The sequence below is a fragment of the Vidua macroura genome, chromosome 20, assembly GCF_024509145.1.
Source record: "Vidua macroura isolate BioBank_ID:100142 chromosome 20, ASM2450914v1, whole genome shotgun sequence".
NCBI lineage: Eukaryota > Metazoa > Chordata > Aves > Passeriformes > Viduidae > Vidua > Vidua macroura.
The window spans coordinates 7,229,238-7,254,201 of NC_071590.1; the positions used below are offsets into that span (position 1 = coordinate 7,229,238).

General features: G+C 45.4%; 1 protein-coding gene across 2 annotated transcripts in view; it reads right to left on the bottom strand.

Moving 5' to 3' along the window:
- Positions 1-746: 746 nt before the first annotated feature.
- PHF12 (PHD finger protein 12) overlaps positions 747-24,964 on the bottom strand; it is a 31,801-nt gene continuing 7,583 nt past the window's right edge. Inside the window, exons 3-15 of one of the 2 annotated variants that reach the window (XM_053995436.1) lie at positions 17,513-17,585; positions 15,586-15,973; positions 14,925-15,045; positions 13,827-13,959; positions 12,959-13,123; positions 12,211-12,372; positions 10,318-11,134; positions 8,184-8,306; positions 7,093-7,236; positions 5,096-5,194; positions 4,461-4,543; positions 2,516-2,654; positions 747-1,918 (exon numbers count right to left, since the gene is read on the bottom strand). In XM_053995436.1, the coding sequence (XP_053851411.1) occupies positions 1,584-1,918; positions 2,516-2,654; positions 4,461-4,543; positions 5,096-5,194; positions 7,093-7,236; positions 8,184-8,306; positions 10,318-11,134; positions 12,211-12,372; positions 12,959-13,123; positions 13,827-13,959; positions 14,925-15,045; positions 15,586-15,973; positions 17,513-17,585 (2,782 nt within the window). In that variant the 3' untranslated portion in view covers positions 747-1,583. Of the gene's footprint in view, positions 1,919-2,515; positions 2,655-4,460; positions 4,544-5,095; positions 5,195-7,092; positions 7,237-8,183; positions 8,307-10,317; positions 11,135-12,210; positions 12,373-12,958; positions 13,124-13,826; positions 13,960-14,924; positions 15,046-15,585; positions 15,996-17,512; positions 17,586-24,964 lie in introns of both variants that reach the window. The other variant, XM_053995437.1, reaches the window with a different exon arrangement.

Here is a 24,964-nt window from a genome sequence, read left to right on the forward strand (position 1 = left end):
GGAATCTCGGGATGGTTCCGGTGGGAAGGGACCCTCGGAGGTCATCTAGTCCGGCCCCCCTACTCAAGCAGCGTCCTCTAGAGCACTGAGAACTATGCCTGGACAGCTGAATATCCCCAGGGATAGGCAATCTGCCACCTTTTGGGGCAGCCTGTTCCAGTGCACGGTAAAGGTCTTCCTCATGTTCAGGTGTAACTTCCCTTGCTCCTGTTTTTGCCCTTGCCTCTCCTTCTATTGCTCAGCACCCCTGAGAAGAGCCTGGCTCCATCCCATCTGCTGACACACCTCCTTCACATCGATGTATTTGAGAATAAGATCTCCTCAGTCTGCTCTTCTGCAGGCTACACAGGCCCAGCTCCCTCAGCTTTCCCTCATAAATGAGGTGTGGCAGTCCCCTGGTCTTCCAGGACACTTTCAGACTATGTCTCTCCTGTCCTGAGGAGCCCAGAACTGGAAACATTTGAGGTGAGGTTGGGCCACAATGAGTTGAAGATGTCCCAGCACATTGCAGGGATTGGACTTGATGACCTTCAGGAGTCCCTCCCATCTCAACCAATTCCATGATTCAATCACCTTCCAGTCCTCACCCTCTTCCCACCAGCATCCTCCCACATCCCAGGCAGGACACCAGGGTCCTTCCATCCCACCCCAGCCCTGACTCCCAGCTCAGGCTCCTCTGCAGTCAGACACTCTGGGGAAGCTCCAGGTTGTGGTGACACGAGTGAAGACAGACAATCGAGAAAACAGAATGTGAAGTATTTTTTTTTTATATACAGAATACAGGAAAGTTTCTGTAAAGTCTAAAACGTTACAATTACTATGTACAGTGGAACTAGCTGTTCTGCTGCGGGGGGGGGGGGGTGGCAGAGAAACAAAAGAGACAGACAGGTTACGACAAAGGATCTGCTACAATAGACAATTTGAGGAACGTCATACCACATGTAGCACTGTACACAGCTTTAAAACATTGAAAAATGCCATCACTGATGTATTTACACAGAATCCAACACTTTTCCTTATCTGAAATAAAAAATAGGATGGACACCAGGAAAAGAACTCATTTCTCACTGCCCATAATACACAGTAGCTACTTGTAGTGCAACCATAGCAGGGAGGGATGGGAAAAATAACTGTGGGAAGAAGAGCGCTTCTTTACATTAAATAAAACAATGATATTGTATAGATTTGCTGTATGAAAACTGTATTTCTCTTTTAATATAAAACTATTGTCACTGGCACAAAATAGAACAAGTTTCTGATTATTTTACAACTGCATGGGAACTATCTGTCAGAGAGAGTCCTCGAGTCAGACAGCGGTCACCCCTCGCTCTGACACGTCCTGCTCTCACTGCAGTTTTCCTTTTAAAATGAAATGTATAGTACAAATATATGTGCAAATGCCCCTAAAACTTGAGCAAAAAAGAAAAATTAAAAAAAGTTAAACGTTCTTCATTTCATGCAAACGGCGTGTGAACAGTCTCTGGGCCGACACAGAAAAATCCCACCTCGGTTTGTACATTTTTGCATTGTAAAGAGTCTGAGGGCGTTTTCCTTACTCCAAAAAGCTCTCTTCCTAAAAATTCCTAGGGAACTGAGTTGGACCGCAGCACGGGCACCTGGTGGGGTTTCAGAGAAAGCTTCTCCTCCAAGTCCATATCTTGTACTAAGGCAGTGTCCCCCTTGGGCTGTTTGGTCGCAAATTCGGTGATGCTGAAAACGAACTGCAGGCAGCCCAGCTTGATGTAACTGCCGTGGTGGAGCAGGGCCGTGCCCTCCCAGCCAGCCCCGCTGCCCCCAATCAAACTGGAGCTGCTGGCTTTGCAGTTACAGGGTTTTCGATGCTGCCCTTGTGCCTGTGAATTCATCACAGCAGCTTCTTCGTGTGCCTCCTCTTCCTGTTTTCTGCTTTTATGTCGTTCTGGAAAAGAATTTAAAAAATGGTAAGGTTTGGGCAGGTTAGCAGCAGCTTGTTTTCATCAGCAGGGGTTACTGCTGAGATGCCTCATGGGCAAGATCCTCCAGCCATGAGGGATTTCAGTCTGCAGTGAGCAGCTGATCAAAGGGAAATGGGAATCTCCTCACAGCCCTGGAGACGTTGAGGCATTTACATATCTATTTTGGCAGCCCAAGAAGAGGAAGCTGATCAGGTGGAGAGAAGGAGTGAGCCATGCAGGGACAGAATGCCTGCAGCACAGCACAGATCATCTCACATCCTGGGAAGGGAGGACATGCATGGGGAAATGCCTCAGGCCTGCTCCAAGCTGGCTGCTCGTCGGGACCTGGAGCTTGGTGACTCCTGCACTGGAGGCTGGAGTAGGGTTTAGGTCAGGGCACAGAGCTCCCTAGGCTGCAGAGGAAGGTCTTGTGTAACCCCAGCTGAAGGCTGTGGCAAGGCTCCCCTTTGTGCAAGGGGTGGACCAGCCTGTGCAGACCAAGGGCCATCAACAAGGAATTGGTTTCCACCTGCTCCTGCCCCCTCTCACTTAACTCCCTGTGGTGGTGGTACAACACTCACTTATTACACTCTGCACTTTGGCAACAATACTGCTGGGAGGAGTGGGTGTCATCTTCTCCGAGAAGTCACACGAATACAGGACATTGTCCACGGTCGTCCCATGCTCACTGTAGTTCAACAGCTCGTAATGCTTCGTATTCTGAAAAGAAAGGGAAGAGGAGGGAATCAAGATATGAAGTCATAGAATGGTTTGGGTTGGAAGGAACCTTAAAGATCATCTTGTTTGAGTCCCATGCCATGGGCAGGGACACCATCCACTCAATCAGGTTGCTCCAAGCCCCATCCAACCTGGCCTTGGATTGGGGCAGCCACAGCTTCTCTGTGCAGCCTGTGCCAGGGCCTCACCAGCCTCACAGGGAAACATTTCTTCCTAATATCCAATCTAACCCCACCCTCTGTTAGTCAGAAGTGCTTCTGTCCATACACACCTCTTTGGAGCACTGAAAGACAACCCCTTTTCCTTGTTGCCAGTAGTGGTCAAATAATAGGTGGTAAATATCCTCCAGCTTCAGAGACCACCAACCTGATCCCACAGCTGACAGAATAACCAGCCTTCCTGCAGGAGCTGCTTTCTGGCAGAGAAGGAGGGCCAAAGCAAAGTGGGTTTTACCTACTGCACTTGAACCAACACATCTTTTGAGAACAGGATATTCAAGCTGATGCTCACAAAAGCGAGCATTTTACAGGCACACCTGATGCAAACTTGGCTCGAGACCTGTGCCTATAAGGAAGAGATGAGCTTTGGAAAGCAGGCACAAGATGGCAAGAGGGATGCCACGTGCTGCAGCAGCCTCAGGACAGAGGCAGTCTGGGATTCACAGGCCTTGTGCAGGCTGAAATGCCAGCAGGCATTACCGTGATGTGCAGCGTTACACAAGCGGCGTCATGCTCAGCTGAGCTTTGTGCAGGATGTTGACAGAGCAGAGAAGATTTCAGGTTAGCTCACAGAAATCATCTCAAGACCTCATCCCTCAGGGACTACAAGACTTTAATCAAGTTACAAAAACTCCACGTACACATGGGAGTAACCTGCTAGACTGCAGAAGGAGAACCTGCAGAAAGAGCTCGAGAAAGGGAAATTCTCCCTCTCCAGAGTGACCACAGCCATAGGAGGGTCTAAGGTCAGTGCCTGGAGCCTGATTTATGACTGACCACTGTGAAGAGATGCTTCCACACAGATTTACGGTCAGGATCCCATTACTGAGTGTGTTTGGTAGCTTGCAGAGCACTGGAGGAATGGCCAAAGCTGGCTGTGGGTTAATCCTGGATCCTGCTCTGGAGCTGGTTGACAAATGGTGATATGAAAGACTTGATCTTGCTTCGAAGACTGTTTCCATGCTAAGAGACATCTCCAGCAGTGCTGTTACTGGCAGGCCTGCTGGTCTGTTTACTTCAAGAACAAACTAATCTCTGAGCTGTAGCTAAGTAGAAACTGTAGGTTTCTGTTTATGCTGTGAGCTTAACTGAAGTTTTAGCTAAATAAATAATTTATAGAGAACTGCAGATGCTATGAATGCTTTGGTCTCCCATCACATTTGAAGACAAGGGACTCAGAGCAGTTCCCTGGTTTGTTCCAGCTGAGGTTTGATGTTGACACAAAGTTTAGCTTTTATTAACAATACATTCAGATCAAAAAGTATCAGATCACGTCTATGTCCTTTTCTTTCCCTAGACACCAGTAGTGACAGTGCTGACTTGTGGCTAGTCCTTGCCCACAGGCAGTCAGAGAAATCATGCTGGCAGAGCTCTGTGCTTCAGAAAAGGGTTGACAGAAAATGCTGACACAGCCTCCACTGGAGTAAAAAACAGCTCTTACTTTGTAGTCCACAAAAGGAGCACCACACAAAGACAACCTGCTGCCTGCATCTCCAGCTCCCACTGCCATGCACACCAAAAATTAAAAATAATAATAATAATGAAAAAAAAAAATCACTCAGGCACTCACCTCATCATAGAATATGCAGGCATGTTTGCCAGACACATAGTTACAGTGACCATAGCTTGTAAGGCACACATCCATATCAGCTCCTGTCATGGGGGAGGACAAAACAGGCTCAGTTCATATTGGGGAAAAAAAACCAAACTGTCAGGCACCAGAGAACAACAGACAGAATTAAACTTCAATTAGCAAAACAACAGGGGAGCAACTGCTTTTGTCCTGCTCCCAGGACTGCATGAATAATGCTTTGATAAGCCACCAACAAAGTTTCAGCGGGGGAAGGGAGCCAGCAGCTCCACAAAGGTTGAAGAGCATTTCACTGCTCCTGGGTCTACCCAGAGCACTAGAAGAATCTAAGCAACAAGAAACAAAACCTGCAAGCAAACCATAACTTTCCTCTCCATCAGTCAGGCATTAAAACTCCAAGACAGCTGTTCTAGTTATGACACTAGGTGACAGAGCTGCCACCCACAGAGATTCAGGCAAATGGGGATTTCCACACTTCTTGGTAGTGCAGAATCCCAGTACAAGTGGCCACAGTGAGTCTGTTTCCTTTGACACCCACTTGGCAAAGACCTTAGGGAGGGTTCAGGGAGAACCACCCTGATTCTGAAAGGTCAGGGCAGGAAAAAGCTACTCACCTGTCCCAATGTAGAGGGTTCGATAGCACATATTGACTGCACCCCCCAAGCCCATCAGAGGATAGAACACCGCCCGGGCTTGCACTTCCTTTCTTTGAGCTGCAAGATAAAATGAAATTACTTGAACAATGTTATCAGCTGGGAAAGCTGCTTGACCCCAGTGTCCCTAGCTCAGAAAGCACAGACCCTAAGGAGGATGCAGTCAGTTTTGGCCTAAGCACCAGTTCACAACCCTCTAGGAATGTTAGTGCATTAAACCTCTTTTTGCCAGTCAGAGAAAATTGCTTTCTCATAACCCACACAAGCCATGCAAATGGGGAGCATTAACACTGAGTGTGCACAATGGAGCCACGCTGAGGAACACATAAGCCTTCTACCCCTGGCTTCTTTCTTAATCTCTTCTACTCTGGGTAATCAAAGAGCTCAGTCGTTGCTCTCAAAGTATCACTTAAAAAGAATTGGTGCTGGTGAATTCACCAACTTCACAACGGCGATTTAATTTCTAGTGAAGCTGCAGGAAAAACACCTGGGCTGAATGGGGCTTGGCAGGGACAAACCCAGCTCCCAAGACAGGATGATTAACTGAGTGGACTCTTTTACCCTCAGGTCAGTCCCTATGGCACACTTGACAATGGCTGGTCCAGGGCTGAGCCTCCAGAGCAGCTCCAAGTTCAAATCACACACTCACATGCCCATGTTAACTGGACAGAAAATCTTCTGTGGAACAGATATTGAACTCCATTGGGCTACACTGGCCTAGCCAGGATTTCAGCACTGTCTTTTGGAGGAAAACCCCTTATACATGGAGTTTAAGCCTCTCCTGATACCACATCTGCAGGATAGCGTTACACCAAGAGGGTGAAATCAAAGAACAGAACATGAGGATTATGAAAGACTGCAGAGGTACCTACATCAATAATAGTGGCCACACCAAGTGGCATCACAAGTTCCACCTCTGCCTGGCTGCCCTGCAGGAATCCTTTCAGCTGCCTGGCTCTGCAGGGCTCACTAAAGGCTTTGGATCTAACATTTCATCAGCAATGCTAAGCAGCCAGTTGGATGCATCATTCCTGCCCAAAAAGGGTGATGGGTTAAGACAGCACCAATCTGCCTTGAGAAAGGCAGAGTGCTGAAGAATTCCAGACCAGGAAGGCAGCTCATACCACAGCCTGCTGCTGTGTCCTGCAGCAGCCATCACGAGAAGACTGACAAAGCATTTAGGGAATGCTATGATGCTAAACCAGGCAAGCACAGAGCTTCAGAAAAAGATTACTGACTGACTTCCAAAGATCTTATCTGGGATATTTACCCCCAGGCCTAGCAGAGGGGGAGCAGAGAACTGCTTCCACAGCAAGGCTCTCCAGTTAGTGTTTGAAAGCAGATTAAACTGACTGGGGCATGCAGAGGAACACATTCACCCTGCAGCTTTAGGTGATACCAGTGGTAATAAACAAAGCCAAACTCAGGAATCTGGAGATTTCCAAGAGAAACTCCAGTTGTTTTCCATTACTGGTGTTTGTAGTGGTTTCAGCTTGACACTGACATTCTGAACAGGCAATGACAATGTCACACATATATTCTGTGCTCCAGTTCCTCCTGTTCTTGTTGTATCACAAGCAACTCCTCCAGAAAGACAGAGCAGGAATTCACAGATTTCTCTTGCCCATCTCAAAGGTAAAAGTGCAAAGAAAAGCCACCAAGCACCTGAGATGAACCTTCCCATCTATTGCTAATTCTAAGATGAATAAAACACAACTTCACTACACATTTCCAGCAGAAAGTCTGAAGGTACTATAAGTATTCACATTGCTCAAATTTGTAAATAATTAAGTAGAGGATCCTGATGGAGTTTCTGGTCAGTGGATATCCAGAGCAGAGGGATGAGAAGAAAGAAAAATGAAAGGCAGCACCAGAAAAAGAGGGAAATCTCCTTCAAAGAATAGACAGTGGCAAATCTATGGCTCAACATAACCCAGCTATTCTAGGGCTGCTCTTACCTTCAATGTGGTTTCCCACAGGAGATTGCTGATGGGAATTCACACTGCCTGCTAGAGACTGAGCTTTGGGAGGAAAGAGCTGATGTATTCTCTGCAAGGCCAGAAACTTGATCAGCTGCTCATCCAGCATATTTATCTCAATCTCTGTTAATAAACAAAAAGCAATTAGTAAGTTATTCAGGGAAAGAGTGCGATCTGAGCTGCAGTGGATTTAGCTGTCCCACTTTCAAACCTGCTGTTTGCTTCAACAGCAAAGACTTGACCAATTCTGCAATACCAAGACTCCTACACATACGTGAGCTATTATTTCACATCACTTCCTGTGAACAGAGTGTGAGGACAGTGCCAGCCACAGCTGGAGAGCTCCAACTGAGGCAGCAAACAGAGGTTTGGGGGAACTAAGGTTGATAAAAGCTTAAAATCTGCTGGTTTGGCCCAGAATCAACAGGTCATTCGAGATGGCCATTGCACCCCTTTGGACAGCATGTTGGGTCCTTCCTCTGAAGCTCTGCTACCTGGTTAGAAAGTCCAGCCCTGCATCACAGAGACCTGTAACCCCCTTTGAAGCTGCTGCAGGCTCAGCAATCTCCTCCTGAAGGCACTCTGCTAGCATTTGCCATCTCTTGCCAAATGCAACAAAAGGAAATAAAAACCAGGCCAGTCTAGGAGACTGACAGAAGCAGAAATAAATTATAAAATTAACAGACCCACTGGAGCATCACCACTCAGGTGACTGCTCTACTGCATGATCTATTGCTGCTGGACTTCACATCTGCCAGGAGCAGCTCTGGATTGCAGCTAGCACCACAACATGGCAGGTTTCTGCATGTGAATTCCACCTGGAAAGCAGCCCAGTTGTGATTCTTCCCCAGAAAAGCTTCAGGCAGAAACACTTTCATTGGCCTTGCTGCCTTGGCAACACTAGGAGCAGGGAAGCATGTGACATATTTAAGGTAATGTACACCCAGCCCCTCCCTCACCTGACTACAACCCTTCTTTATCTCTGGAACTTTCCCTCAAGCAGAGATGGAATGCTTTAGGGAAGCAAACACACAGGGCTAGCAGAGACTGATGATGAATTAAATACTCACCCCCGTCCATAAACGCTTTCAGGGAACCGGTGAAGTCCAACATAGCTGCAGAGTTTGAAGTGAGTGATGAGGGTAGAGTTAAAGCGCTTCCTATGGATAAGGTGCTGGGACTGACCTTACCATCTACAGAGAGAGGTGATGGAGAGAAGAGATGTCACTGTGACGTTCACCAGACATGCACCCAGCCCTCAGGCTGCCCTTGGCTGCCAAGCTGCTCCAAAATGACTCATTTTGTTCATAGTCATGCTTTGAAAAAGGCCTGAACTAGAGGCCAGGATCTTTCTTCTGCTCATAGAAAGGCTTCTCTGTGCCTCCAACACAGAGCAAAACGTGGTTTCTGCCTCGTCTCCAGCTGCTGGAGGAATTCTTGACCTATACATTTAATCTCCTGCTCCCTGTGGTGACACTGGAAAGATGAGCACCAGCTCCCCAGGAGCTTGAAGAATTTATTAAACCTAAGAGACATTTGCCAAGTAGCTTGTCTAGGTTTTAACACGAATAAAAAGCACAACTGTGCTGGTTTTATTTCTACACTGTTATAAAATCTGGGGTGCACATCATTGTCCAGAAGGAATGTGGCAGTCATAAGCAGATTCTATTATTTACAAAATAAAATCCTCCTGCTTTGGAAGTGGCCATGCAGCTGAAAGAGGCAGTGGCAAATGCCAGGAAACAAAACCCCTGTAATGTGTTGTCAATACCAGATCCTCTTGAGCTGGTTTGCTTATAACTGCTGAAATTTATGGCAAAAAAGGTCATGAGCTATTTGCATTTTTGTACTCAGCAGCAAAATTTCCACACAATTTTTGTTATAAATATATAATCCATCATGTTAGATGGAAAATTTAAATGTTTACACCTTTCCCAAGAGACAGTGCAGCAAGTAAGGATTTTGTAGAACACAAGCTTTGCACCAGATGCAATTATTTAACATCTTAAGTAACTGCAAAATTATGTAGGGTTTGCAGTGCTCTTCAAACCACAAGCACGAAGTTTTCTATAATATGGTCTCATTTCCTCTACCAGAACTTCTCCCAGCCTTGCATTTCTAAGCAGGGCATGGTCAAATCAGCAGCCTCAAAGTAACCAAGTTTATTCAGGAGGAGGCCAAGTACCCTGGGGACTGCTTCCAAAGGCGAGGCAAAGCTTAGAAGTTGCTCATTGAGGAATTTTAGAAAGGATTATAAAAATATGTTGCTCTGTTGCTTTACAACCACCAGACCTGAGCCACTCCACACAAGCCTGACACTGAGCAGGTTGGAACTGCTTGGGAAGTGACACACAGCTCTGTCACGTGCTTTTCAGTGACTGTTCCCACCCAACCTGCACAAAAAGTTTGCTGGTTTGAGTCTTGAGCTGGCGTGGGGAGAGGGAAAAGGAAGAGAATGCCATATGTGAACGTTTATTCTAACAAAATTTGAGCTGTGGGCAGTTACTCCAGCATCTGTCAACATCTTTGACTTTATGCTTCTACACTAAAAATGGATACATACACTCTATTATATACCTTGCTATTATTTAGCAAGTTTTTTGGGTACAACTCAGGATCTCTGGCATATCCAAGTCTGTAACTACCCTGTGTCAGACCAACAGATCCTAAGCAGACTACAGCTTCCCAAGCCCACATTTCTCCAACATCAAGGCTATGCACATGAAGACTCCAACAACACCTGCAGTAGGGGACACAACCACTGCCTGAACAGTTACTCTGGATTAGATCCCAGAGAGCTGCTCTTGTGAGAAGGACTGACTACCTTGCAGTCCAAACGGCCATTTGAAACAAACCAGTGGTTTTACAGCAGCGCTGGGGTTTTAAAGCAGCAGCTGTTGAAACAGCGAGGCAGCAGCCAAGTGATATAAAGCTACTGTTGCTTTCAAGAATTCAACTGACCTACTATCCTGCTTGTCAGGACAGAGATCCCCCCTCAAATATAGACAGCCAGCAAAAATACATTCCATGGCTCCCATAAAGAGACCTAAGACAGAGGAGACCTGAGAAACTTCAGCTGGCTCTCCACAGAAAGCCCGATTCCCAGTCAAACAAGGACACACTGCTACAGCCTCGAGATTTTGAATGAGGTTTAGCCTGAGTTTTTCTCAGCCCTGGGGCCAAGGTCAGTGGCTCAGCACGTACCTGAAGGTGGTGCTGGTGAACAGAATCTGTTTGTGGACCCAACAGCTGAGATCCCATCTCCTGCAGCCTGGGGAGGGGTGAGAGCCCGGGTGGCACTGAGCGGGGAGCCCCCGGCCCGCAGCTCTGCCGTCAGTGGCGGCCCGATCTGCGTCTGCACATTCTTCCTTTGCAAAGTGCTGGTGGTCTCCAGGCTGGCACAGGAGCTCGATATGGACGTAGGCAAACTCGTGACCGGCGCAGATCCCCTTTGTGCACAAGAAACGGGTCCTGCTACGTTCTCTGTTTTGACAACGGTTCCAATGGTGTGATTCAGAAGTCCGCAACTCGCTGGGGGCGTGAGGGGCCGAGGCCACGTTTGCCGATGAGACAAAACAGGTATTGTGTTCCCAGACCCCGTGAGCCTCTGGGAGTCAGTCAACTGTGCTGAGGATTCGGATGAAACGCCATAGAAATGAGGCCCGTTCACTTTAATGTCAGAGGCTGTCGGCCCATTCGAAGTCCCGCAAGAAGACGCCTTCTTGGATTTATCTATACAAGAGCTGCAGTTAACATCTTCCTGTGACAAAGTCTGCTGGGATTGCGAGGAGCTCAAGGAATTCTGGGTGGTAATCCCTGAGGTGCAGGATGACATGGAATAGAGGGAAGGTGTGGGTGCCTTGTCAGCTGCCTGGTAAGGGTTGGCGAGTGAGCCATCTGCCACAATAACAGGCTTAATATCAGCCTTCTCTGTTTGTTCAGAGTCCCAAAGCGAAGTCATCTGCTTAGCAGATAAATGTTTCAATATGCTGCACTGGAGCGCAACAACACTACAGAGCCACTGGAAGGAAGAAAAAAGTGCAGGTTAGCTCTGGAGGCAGCAGTGCTCCAAACCTCTACAGTTGCTCCATCGTTCACCCAGCTCGAGGAAATCCAGCTGCTGACTGCTCAGATGCAGTGTGGAACTACAGCATCTGCTCTGGAGCTCATCTACAATTAGGAGAAAATTTTGTCCAGAAGTATAAAAGTGCAACCAAGATTATGTACTGTTTATCTCTATGCTGGAGGTAGGACAGAGAGGGGCTGAGATTAAAGGAGGGAGAAGGCAGCATTTCCTCACTTCCAAACTCCTCCTTCTCTTTGCTTGTTAAATGCTGCAACTCTTCAGCCTCAGGTTACAAACACACCTTTCACTAATTTGGGCTTCTAGCCAAACACAACCCTCCAACTTACTCTACAGCATGTTGGAAAGAAATGCTGCTCTACCTCAGGTATAGGGAGTAGAAAGCTGGGATGGAGATCACTTTCCTTTTACACAAAGTGGAGGAAGACCAAAAGATTTATTCTAAGTTTTAAGCTTCATGGTGGATGTGCACCTGCCACATAAAAGAATCTTGTCTGCGCTAAAAGAAGGACTTGATTTCTCCCCTGACTGCAACTTAACATGCCCTTACACTGTGGAATGTGGCCAAAAGTTTCATACAAGATTTAAACGCTCATTTGACCTTGATTTACATGTCCAATTCCATCCGCAATAAAAAGCGACCCAGAAATGGGACGTTAACTTATAAATAAACGTGTCAGAGAGCAGCCTTACATAATCAAAGTGCAAAGTATTTCCCCTCAGCCACGAAATAAAGATGACTTCTAGACAGAAGGCCCTCGACTCCACTCTTAAGGCCAGAGGACTATTGCACCACTTCCCTGAAGTGTCAAATGAGGAATTTTACATCTCACCTGGAAAGTCAAAGTGAAGTTTTAATGCACAAGGGTGTCAGAGACAAGACAAGCTATCACCTTCACACGTGAGCTTGAGATTGGTTTCCTAGACAACTGCTCCATCATGACTGAAGTGGAAGGGGATCTTTGTACCAAAGCAACTACACACACAGAGTCCAAGCATTTGACTTAATTTACCTCCTGTTGTTCTGTCTGGCTGGCTAAGTGCTCAGTGTTCAAAAGGTGCTTCTGCAAGGGTTCCTCAGGGATCCCGTTACAGATCAGCTCGCCATCTCTAATTGCTGCAGGCGCGAGTAACGGGGGTGGAAGCCGGTATTGGGACTTTATAGCATCAGGAACCTACATTGTGGAGAAAGAAGATCACACATGAGAACAATTACTCAAGAATGACTAGTTAAACCAAGTGCCTGATCAGCACTAAACTTTGCATTTGCTGCTTTCTCACCCAAAGGAACCCTGCAGATACATTGGAATTATCAAGGACTGAGTACTTTAAATTGATGTAGCCATGCTGAAATTAATAGGTTTTATTCCCTTAGGTCAGGCATGACTTTGGTACAACATGGTGGCTACAGCATAAGAGAAATGAAAAAACAGCCAAGGCAAGTCTGTATGGCAGTTTTCAGGCATCCTGGCAACAAACAGAGCCCCAAATCTGACTGTAGGGCCACCTTCAGGAAGTTCTGTGTTGTACCTTCTATGCTTGTGCTAGATTTAAGTGCTTACTTGTAATAATTGAGCCTTGTAGTTGAAGGAAAGAGATCTTCTTAAATCCTACAAGTAGTGAGTGCTGACTCCCAGATCTCTCACCAACACAATCATTCAGACTGTCTTCTTCCTCCTGCCCCAAGGAGTATGCTGGTTTCCCTTCCAAACTAAGACACATACACAGGGGTCTTCACCCACCACTACTTGTTAGACATACCTTCAGACCTTTCCTCTTCACTGACTGAAGAACTCTGCGATTCGGAGGGTGTTTCTTATGGATTCGGTTTAAGAAATCCACTTTGACAACATGCTGAGATATGGTGTCCTGGAACCGGTCAAATACTCGGCACCGATTACTCAGGGTCAAGTTCTTCTGGTTCAGCTGGGTGATCAGATAATGCCACAGGAGTTAGGGATCTGCAGGTCACTCTAAGGCACCCTAAGACTTTCATAATGCCTCGCAGCACTGGCAGTACAGCATCAGCTCAGCTTTAGGCTATTTGTTTCCTGCAGCACTAACCATTTCTGTTAAAGGGCACATTGCTGGAGATGAATACAAAAGCATTTAGAGGCCGACTAAGCAGTATCAATGCTCTCAGAAGCAGTTTGTCTGGGAAAAAGCTCTTTGTTTCAGCCCCCTGTTTCCTGAGTATTTAAGTCTCAAGTACACTGCTTTTCCAAAAATGAAAACTCCCTCTTGGAATGAAACTTTTTTGGGTTAAGCATGCAAAGAATTACTTCCCCTATTTGTAGCACTGTGCTGCTTTGTATCCCAGTTCTGGAAGCTCATCTAGATCTTAAAGAGTCCAGTCAAAAACTAGACAAGCTGTCAGTGAGCCACAATCTGAGCTGTCAGCTTCAGTTACAGGAAGGAGTTCCCCCATCTTTATATTTTATTGCAGAGAGCAGCATCATATTCCTTTGGAGAGTGCGTTGCTTGCAGCAGGAGCTTTACAAGCGTTACAGGGAGCAATAAGAGCTCAGAAGCTGTTTTACATTTGTTGTGCTTTGTCCTTTAATGGACCTGCCAGGTTCCAACTCCAGCATCCGGTTACCATACTGCAATCATAGTCAGTCCTGCTTACCACCACGTGTTCTATGTGATTTGGGCACATCCATCTACCCAGAGGCATGGCAGTAAGCGGTGGCTCCAGACAATCCATGTGGAACAGGAGTGGGCAATAATCACACTGGATTAGAGGTGCCACTCTGCAGCTCCTGAGAAGAGAGAGCCAAATCTTATTCCCTGTACAGAGTATAAATAGAACATTCAGGCAAGCTTGGCTGACCACTTCAGTTTATCCTCTACACTGTTGTTTGCACCAAAAAGTAGGATTTATGATTTGTAACTTGATCTGTATAGACCTTCTTTAAGATTCACTTGGGGGAAAACCTTTATTTGAAGCAAAATTCAGAGATCAAAGGAAATCTCAGATTTAGGTAATTACAAGTTTCCTTAGAGGAATCATGTGTGACGTTGGGACGTGTACATCAACAAAATGTTTTCAGAACAAGTCTCAAACTCCAGAAAAACAACTACATCTGAATCCCCAGGCTTTAAAAAAGCCTTTGCTCTATGACAAAGTCATCAGTTGTTCTCCACAAAAGCCCACCTGAATCCCCATTCCACTTTGAGAAATTCACTCTGACTGGGTTTCTGAAATAAAGGTTTCATTTTCACTGACATTTTGAATTGGGATTGATCTATGCATTTTTTTATGCAGTGTTACAAAACCCATCAGTATTTTGTACTGGTTTTCAGATTTACAATTTCAGCACAATATTCCTATTTGCCTTGGGCTTATAAATCTCTCAGTAGATTTCTATTTCCTAAAGGTCACCTCCTCACACACTTCCTTCACAAACCATAAACAAACATCACCATTTACTACACCACCATCACTTTAGAATATTTCTTTGCAGAAAAACATTGAAGACAAGATGGCTCAATCTTGTCAATCTTCAGGCTACATTTCAGAACCCTTTACAGCTGGACCTACACTTGCTGTGGTTAAACACCTGTTATTTAGCAAAGATTAATATTCTCCCATTTGTTTAGAAGATTGTAAGTAAGTAATGAAGGAGAATGGAAAAGGAAACAGGTAATCTACTTTTTTCAGCAAGAACTTTGCTCCTGTGAAGGCTGCAGCTACACTGAACAGCTTCCCTGGAAGAACAAGTACCTGTTGCATGTGAAGCAGACCTTCACTGGCAAGGGAACCAAACCATTGTGGTCTAACTCGTGTTGTGCTTTCTTGACATTCTTTCCTGTGGTTTCTTCCTTTCTCCTCCTCTTACTAGTACCTGAAAAGGAAATTTTAAAAAGCTTTGTGTTATCCACATAGCAGAGGTTTGCCTTCTGGTAGATACATATAATCATCTCAGAAAAGTCAAAGATTGCTGCTTCAGGAACCTCTATCAACCACTAAATCTAGCCTTAAGTGACAGAGTCTGTCTTTAAAGGCAGATTTATTTCACGCTTAGTAATTTCAGTGACACCCTACACATTTAGTCACTACTTTGTTACTATATTATTGCATCATAAATCAAAAATCAAGTATTTTGACAACTGTTTTTTTTTTCATATTGATGATCTAGACCAAGGTGAGAACAACAAGCATCTATCACAAGTCCTGATGGACATGGTGTGTAGTTGCAGTGTCCCCAGAGATTTGAAAGGCACCTGCTGCTAGGCAGCTGGAGGAGAGCCAGAGGTACCTCTGCTTTCACCAGCACACACCACTGGAGCCACAACTATCACAGAGTCAGGAGGGAAAAGAGGAAAGATGGCAGCAGGCTGCAACTGCAGACGTGTTCACTAGCAGCAGACAAGGCCCCGCTCACCTGGAAGTGCTGTGGTGCAGGTCAGTTCATTCGGCAGCTGGAACTGCGTTGGGTTCCTTTCCATGGCAGCAGCAATAAGAAGCTCAAAGGGTCGCTTCAGCTGGGGCTGCCCACAGTCCATTTCTGCAATGGCAGAGTCATCATCCACGTCAATTATGTCCTCATCGACATCATTCTGTTCTGAGTTGGGGGTCTCGGTGCTGGCATTGGATGTGGGAGTGCCAGGCCGGCTCGCTCTCCTTTCCAAGATCCTGGCATGCGCATTAGCCCTGATGCTGCTGCTAGACCTGTCCAACAGGTCTGCGTCACTGGTGGGGGAGGTGGTCCTTTTCCCAGATTTGTCCACCAATCCATTTACCTGCCCCAGCTCTTTCTTCTGTTCTCGCTTCTGCACGACATGAATAGGCAGGCTTATCATGGAGGCCACAAACAAAGCACATCAACCTTGACAAATATGTGATTGAAGACAAACAGCATCTGAAAACGCTTGAGCCACGCACTACAACTTCCCCCTTGAAGTCATTAGAGCCTCGATCAAGAACAGTCTGATGGCAGCTAAGGTAGAGGTGACAGAACAGCTGAAGAGAACTAAGCGTGGGGAAGAACATTACCATGTGTCTCTCCTTTCAGGGTAGCTATACTTGAGTCCAGATCAGGATAACATTTCACAGCATCTAGTCCTAAACATTTGACAAATCACACAACTGTTTACTTTGCTACCAACACTGAGAAACTCCACAGCAAACTGTTCACTGTTGATGCACTTTACTAACCCTGGCACTGCATACAAACCCATCAGGGGTTGACAAGGTCAGCTTGAGAATACAAGCACAACATACAAACAACACTCTGCTATCTCCTGATGACAGGAATCTTGAACAAAGTGCAGCAGAGGAAACTATAGATTGCCATCATCACAAGATCCATTTTGCAACATGGCCTGGGATGGGCAACTGTGCACAGTTACAGTGCTTGACAGCATCACCCATATGGAGGAACCAATATACTCCATCACTAACATGGTCTGCAAAGGCAGCAAAGTGTTTTCAGGAAATTTTTAATATAGAAAAGTTGGGGATTTTCTCCTTTTCTCTCTCTTTTTACTTTATTATTTGTTTTTCGATTTGTGACCTTCATTTCTATTGTTGGCAGATGGCTGAACAGTACCCTGGAAACCTAACAAGGCAATCACTTCAGGAACAAAGGCTGAGCACACAGTTTTCTTCCAATCTGTTTTGGGTGTCACTTCAAGAGAACAGTTGCTAGATAGCTTGGTGCAGTTTCTAAACCCTCTGCTAAGCAGCCCTATGTGGTCACAGCAATAAGATGTTTACATTGTGCAAGACAGCTTCCTGGAGAAAGAGCATCAAGGCAAAAAAAAAAAAAAAAAAAAAAAAAAGACAAGCTACAATATTGCCCAATCATCTCCTTCCTATCCTGTTCAACAGCCCAGGAAATCATAACTCACTGTGATTTCACCCTCTGCTGATGTACAACTGCTGTGAAGTCACTCTTCTAAAAAACACATATTAAGCAGAATCAGAATCCTGATGGCAAAGTTGTATTAACGTGACTCCCATTCTGCCTGTAGACAGCTCACCTCCTCAAGCACAGGAGCCATTCCCATTTCCTCTGTGCCTCAGCTCTCCCTCCTTTCCAGAAATGGGGGGAAGGAAAACAGTTTAAAAGGCACAGATTGACAAGAAGGTTCCAGGCCCTTCAGTTTTACCTCCTAGTAGTGATGTTAAAATATCGTTAGGTTTCTTTAAGCCCTTTCCTAACGAAGCCCTTTGCAAACACAAGCACAAAGAAGCAGCTCTGGTTGTCTGAGTACACACGAAGGGAGAGGCAGGTATAAACCTCAGGATTCAGGTTTCAAATGGCCATTTGGAAGGGCAGGGATTGTGTCTGTTCTGAGAGGCTTTACCTTGCGGCGCACGGTGCAGCGGTGGCACATCCACTCCCCGGGAGGCAGCATCTCCTCGCTGAGCGGAGGGTTGCTACAAGAGAAACACAAAGCAAAGCTTTACTGTTATTTACTGTCATTTCTGGAACTCTTCTCACGTACACAGCCAGAGTCAGGGCAGCTCTGCAGTTCCACTCCCAGCCACTTCCTTTAATTTATGGTGAAGCTCCCTGGATTCGCTCTCCCATACATCCACTTAGCCAGACACCTCCAAGAAGCCAGTCTTCCATGACACCCATCTCAGCTCTACGGTTTCAGAGCACCCTCAGACTTGAACAGCAAAGATAAATGGAAGATTCACTGCTGTGCCACACACACACCACCTCCTGCCACAAACACCACACCTCTTTAAATAACTTGATTACTCATTACTCCAGCAAGCAAAGTCAGTCATACATACAGGCATTTCCATCCCTTGGGTTTGCAGTGAGTCCAACTGAACAAGCTGCCATGAGGTCTACCCACCACCTCCCATGTACTCCATCCCTGGGCACACTTAATGGTAGAAACCACCTTCTATCTTAAGACAACCCAAATACTCTTAAAAGTGTCACCATATCCAGCTTGCCTTGGCTACGAAGCACTGGATACATCCTACTCACATGGATCTGCACTTACTATAAAAGCTGTATCACAGTGAAATGACATTCTCATTCTGATGCTAGAAATAAACCAAAGCAAATTAGAGTAAGGAGGACTATTTTGAGAAACACTTTTCCTCAGTAAAAGGCAGAGCAGCATATGTTAGATGATACACTTTCCTTACAGATCCTACTACTAACTCAAGTACTTTCCAACACCTCTTTATCATTAAGATTTGTTATTTGAGCAAACTGCTGACTGTGGCAGAGAAAATATACCTGCTGGCAAAAACCAGCCATTTACCATGCAGTGTGGCTTAAGATAATACTTCTAAAAGTTCTCCTGACTTTTGCTAGAGGCAGCTCTTAGCAAGTCTGCTCTCTTGTGCTGAACACACAGATGCACTACCACAGGCTCTGGAAGCTCCATTTCCCACTGACTGGGAAACAGATTTCAAGGATCCACTGGGACTGACTGGGTTACAAGGGGATCAAGAAGTACAGTAGCTTATAAGACTGGCCCAAGAAAGCCACACAAGCATGGGAAGCTAGATGTTGGTTCATGGCAGGAGTCTCTATACTGTTTATTGCACTTACATATACCAAACCAAATCCGAGTTAAGCTTTCCAGTCTCCAGCCCTGACAAGCCAGGGAGGATAAGATGCATATTTGCTGGCCAGGAAGAGCTGTGCTTTGCAGCAAAGGGAGAGGCTGTCTTCCTCGAGAATCTTGCTCCTAGCACAGGGAAATGGCACAGGATCCCAGCCCGGGCTCCCAAGCCTGGACTGTGAAAACAAACACACTTCCTTTGTTTAAACAGAGTCCCGGCGAGCCTTGCCCCGAGCTCGCCCGTGTGCCAGCGACTGCCTCTGCAGGTACTGCAGCCATCCGGGGTCACACTCCCTCTTGCAACACTTTGCCTGCAAGACTGAAGGAAGAACACAGCAAGAACCAAGCTGGTAATAACCTCAGCATTTCTGGTGTCAGGCTCTGGGGAATTCAGTAGAGCCAACACATCTGGCAGCCATTTTGAGGAGGAGTGCAGGGTTTCAGAGGCCTCCGTGTTCCAGGCACTCCAGAAACGCAGCGCTCTGCATATATGCACTGACATACCTGCAGCTTATGTTTCTCATTTCCTGGAGGGCTTGGATGAACAAGAGATCAGGCTCTAGATGAGAGCACCAAAGCCTCCACTACTGGCTGCTTCACCTCAAATGCTTGGATGAAGCAGTAACTCCCTGCCCCAAACTAATCTTTTGCTAACAGAAGCAGGGAGGGGGGGGGTGTGGAAGGAGGAGAGTAACAAATGATCCCCGTGTGCTTGCTGCAGCATAAATCCATGCTCAATCCTAAGGTGCATCCTGCAATAGCTCAGGTTTTACTCTTGCTAGAAAACGAGCTCTTAGATCTGCATCTACAGCAAGTATGGATTCATGTGGCCCATTCCCCTCTCCCCTCCCAACACCCCAGGGCAAAAAAAAAAAAAACCCACAGACTTTGATTTGTTTCTAGTGAAATTTCACCCTCTGAAGCTCCCGATGAGCGTGCCTGAACTGCTGGGAACACGTCTGCCCCATTCCGACGTGCGGCGTGCCAGGGATCCACACGCTGCCAGATGCCTCCGGTTATTTGTTTTAACTGTTACCTCAATCTTATGCATTTTACAATGAAACAATTAATACCACGGTGAACCTTGAGAGACGCCTGGAAGAGTCAGAACAGGTTTCTTCTGCAAGTGTGTATGTTATTGTCCCATTTGCTGGGTTTGAACCATGAAATCCTACATACACCGTACTATTAAAGAAGCATTTTAATGAATACTGCTACCCAAAGGCCTGTGGAAGGAGGGGGAAAGATTCGTTTCAGAGCAGCAGAAAGGTTTTAGTGCTCAGACAAGCCTCCTGAGGTTTTCTGCTCACTGTCAGGGCCTAGCTGCGATAGCAAGTGTATTAAAAGACTGATTCTGCCTCTCCTGGTTAATGAACTGTTCATCAACGCAGCTCACCATGCTAACAAAGACTGATGAAGGCTGCTCCTGCACTGCTGGCCTCGCAGCAAGCAGAGAGCACTGCCTGGGTCTCAACAGAAAGCCGGGGAAGCGCTAAAGAATGCTGTTTTAATTGACTAGGTATGACCACATTCTTCAACCTTTTACTGTAAGCATAAAAGAAACTGATTTTTAAATCTGAGCAAGATACTTGATCTTCATAAGCAAGGTAAGAATTAGCACTTTGGCAGGAGCACCACGGCCCTTTTCTCCCTATCTTTCATGGGTTCATTAGCATGCACAGCTCCAGCCGCCAGTGTTTGCTGCCAACAGGACCTGGAATTGTACAGCTCCCACTTTATCTTTGGTTACAACACATCTCCTTTCAACTACACACCAGTCAGTTGCACTTTTCAGTACATTTTCACTAACCCTTCATTTCAGAAAGTTTCCCCTCCTGTCATCACAGACAAGAGTGGTGGCCTCTTGCTGTTTACCTGGGGGGTTTGGTGTGACCCAAATCCAACCTGCTCAGCAGAATGTGTTTCTGCATTTAAAACAAAGACAGCTCTGAAAAACACAGGCTGACTTAAAAACACCTGGAAGACTAACTCATACAAAGCCTCTGAAAATTAAAGGAGATGTTTATCACTGCCTAGTCAAAAACCACTACACTGACTAGAAAGTCACTTGCCATGTATCTGTCTCATGGCTTTTTCTCAGAAAGTTAACTATCTCCTGAAATTCCTGTCAGATGCATTGTCAAGCATTGCTCTGCTATGGCCAGAACGCAATGCACTATCTCTTAAATAAAACTTAAATGGCTATGACAAAATAAAAAAATCTTCAAGAGCATATTAGGAGTTTTTATCAAGCAAACAATAGCATGGAGCCACTTAGCTTTTCAATTTCACACTCTGAGGCTCTCATACATCAGAAGCCTGTTGTCAAGTCTAAATCCTGTAATTACTCCTCACTTTGCTGACCTCAATAAATAGATAAACAAGTGCTCCAAGGAATGGCACCTTCTCCAATACAAACTGGGCTGTAGCTCTCAAAGGAACCAGTTATAAGCAGACCTGAGGTTATTTACACACTGCATTCCTGCCCATCTTGCGTCAAAGGCACGTTGACACTACTTTTGGACCCACCAGGATACAGCCAGCTACCAGCTGAGATAATGGCGGCAGGAAAACAAACCAGTGCCTGGTGAAGCTTTCTTCAATAACTTCTCTTTCACGTCAGTTGTTTTCAACAATTGGACTTAAATATTTTTTTTTCTGTGCGGAGGAAAAATAGTAACACCATGAAAAAATGTAGGCAAACACATTTTTCCATCTCAGGAAACTTGATGAACTGACCAAGACTCAGTGACAGGATGATAATGAAGGATGCTAGATATGTTTGCCAGATAAGGGAAGAAGGCTTTCAACTCTTCTACGGGACTCCTATTTATCCTTATGATGGATAGAGCTACAGCTGTTCTACCAGCTTCATAAAGAACAAGGCTCCCTGGCTTCCTACAGCAGGGCCTCAATGGCAGCTAAAACAAACCAGGAAACCAACCTCACTGTCAGGGCATTACAAGAGCCCCATTGAGAAACAGGGAAAGTTGCATCATTTACAAATTCAGCTTTTTGGAACATTTTTACTGTGCCCAAGTTACATACTTCTGCTCACAGCTGCTCCCAAACCCGGCTGGAGGAGGACACCTGGAACCCTGAGCCTCTACCTTAGACAGAATAAAACCACACCAAACAAGCCAACAGCTGCAGCCTGCGGCGAGTTCCTCCCCACTGCAACTCCCTTACCCTTCCTCTTTTACTCTTGCATCAACACAAAGATTCTGAAGACAGAAGTCAGATTTTCAGTTACCTCAGAGGTGGTTATTAGGAAAACTATCAGCTCCCTCCTCTCCTCCACTGTTATTCCTCAAATTATTCAGTGAAGTCTCCAAGTTCTGTTCATTAACATGGATAAATTGTGACACTCAGCTGTACAACAATAATCTTCCTGAAAAAGCCAAAGATTTCTCAAGCACCAATGCAGAGACCAAGAAACTTCAGATAAGTCCAGCACAATTTTTATTCTTTATAGACCTCCAAGCATGACCTGATTACATGAAAACTAACAGTTTCAGTAACTGTCTGGCCTCAGTTAGGCTCACACTGTTTATAAGTTATACCTATTTTAAGCCAGCAGCACAATTCACATTAACTACAGAGCATCACCCACTATACGTCTGTCTATGGTGCAACAACTCCTGAGGGAATATGTGAAAAAAGCTTGACAGCAGACAGCATAACTTTGTTTACACTAAAGTGAAAGTCTTGAGCGTGGACATAAGTTCTAAATTAGCAACATCCAGCAAGGACTCCTGGACACCACCAAACAGGTCAGGACATGATTATTTTGGCTGCCACTATGCAAGGAAGGGAACCAAAATGACTGTTTCACAGGTCACCAATTATCCCATCATCTGGAACGCTGCGTGTGCTTAGTGTGCATCTTTCCAACAGCATGGCCAGAGCTGGAAATAAGGGTTCAGCAACAGACAGAAAACAGAAGCAGGATTAAAACACCATTATATGGGCAGACAGTGAGGAGTAAGATGCACCCAATGAAAAAATAAAGGTACACTACATTGTCTACATCACGCTACGAGAGTGGAGGAAGACTTGAACCCCTCAAGGTTTAAGCAGCAGCTTTGCTGGGTATGCCAGATCCCAAAATCTCCTTCACTGTGTGCTTATTTTTACTATCTAGACCTGCCAGTGTTCAACATTTCAAGGGCTTGGCCAGCAGTCCCAGGCTCTGACAGCAGCACCACTGTGCTCCCAAGAACCAGGTACCATTTCATGAGTGTATCATAAATTTTGTGAGTAATCTGTGAATTTCAATGCCAATGAACTTTTTTACTGGAATCCATCAAACCACTCCTGCTATTCCCATCCTGGGAAGAGGACATCATGGAAGCAGGTGTTTATCTACCTTACCTCAGCTCCCTTCCTGCCTTCACTGGGGTCCTGCCTCCTCTCTATACCCTCATGCACAGGCAATCCTGAAGTTCATGGGGAATCAAGGAAGTATCCTCCAAGGCATGAAGCAGAACTCTTTTGCCTCCAACCTGATGAGCAGGAGGGTCCAATAAACTGGATAAGCTGCATGTAAACATGTGATCACCTGATGTAATTAGTTACTTCTATTTATAGAAAGAACCTGGCCCACAGAGACCATTCCCTAGACAACCTGTTAGTTATTACCCTCATTAATGTCCAGCTGACAAAAAATTAAAGGAAGTATTGTTTTTAAGATACCAAATTTCCACACATAGGTAAACACATATATATATATAAATAAATATGTATTAAAGAGTGTATAGTACCACCAGAATTGCAGTGAGGGTTTTTGATTATTATTTTTTGATTAGTTTGACTGGTTATGAACTCTGATATTTGAGACGTATTTGCCTAGGGAACCATCCAGCTTTGTATTTATAAGCAGAAACCATGGAAGTTGATAGAAGAATTACTGACTTTGAAAAATGTGGGTCAGACACAGAAATTCAGACATTTTGCACATCCTGACTCCTGTTTCTTTCCCAGGCATCACTCATGCCTGTGCTGCAGACAATAGTAACAATAGCCTGAATTCAATGTCCAGGTTCATTATTAAGTGTTCAGGTCTTTATAGCACCATCTTCTTAACAGATTAGAAGTCATCTTCTCAAAGCAGGATGACACATAGGGCAGCAACAGGGAAAAGAAAGGAGGCTGAGGAACAACATAGCCCTGGTGAGGATCACTTCATCCAATTCTGTCTTTAAAGAACAATAAATGAAGAGACATCTCTGGTGGGAAAAAAAAATAATCAAAACACAGGTCTGAGAGGTTTCTGAGAAGTGAACACATTCAGCCCTAGCCATACTGAATGTGTTCAAAGGAGACAGGGGTGAAAGGACAGCAGCAATAAGGTGGAAAAAAGGAAAGCAGCACATCAGAAGATGAAGGGCAGACCCATAAAAGCAAAAGCATGATTTGTCTTCACACAGACACAAGTGAAGTGTAATTCTGACATCTACATGTGGACTAGGCTTTCCCAAGAATGCTGGGGAAGAGAGAAAAAAGAGCAGAGACAGAAATATCCACCAAAAAAAAAAACAAAAAACACCACCAATAAAAAATCCTTAGAGCAGGGCATACATTCTTTTCTGCCTTTTCCAGATCACCTTCATATCTTGCTCCTGTTGCTATTCTAGACAGAGATCACTGGGAAGTTCACATGATGCCGTGCCCAAAGTCAGAGGCTGTACAGGCAGGTGTTTCACACCAATCACTAGTGCTTGCCAGAAATTCAGCATGGGGTTTTCAGCCTGCTAAATTGTATCCTCAGGCCAGTGCTTTCTGCAGGGTTCAAAGTCGGTAATCTCCAGCTCCATCTAGTTTGCTTCCAGTGATCGTGCAGAGCAGACGTCAGCAGAAATGGGTTAGAGTTGGGTTCAGGCACTCGATTCCCCCCAGCTGGCTGAGATGCTCTTTGCCTTTTGTGCTCAACATCTGATACACCAACAGGAAGAATGATTTATACAACCTGTTTTTTTTTTTTTCTTTCCCCCCTCCCTTCATTTTTGGCTACAGGGAGCATTTATTTACTCCATCCCCTAAAAAGGTATGTGATTGCATTACAACTGGTATGTGTCAACTTCTTTATTAAAGGGAAGCTACAACACTATTTTTACTCAGCTTACAGAGTTACTGGATACTGCAGTGTTCCTTCGAGGAAGCTGGGCAGACATCTAGTGAGCAGTGGAGCTGGAGACAGCACAAATCGATTACTATAAGAAA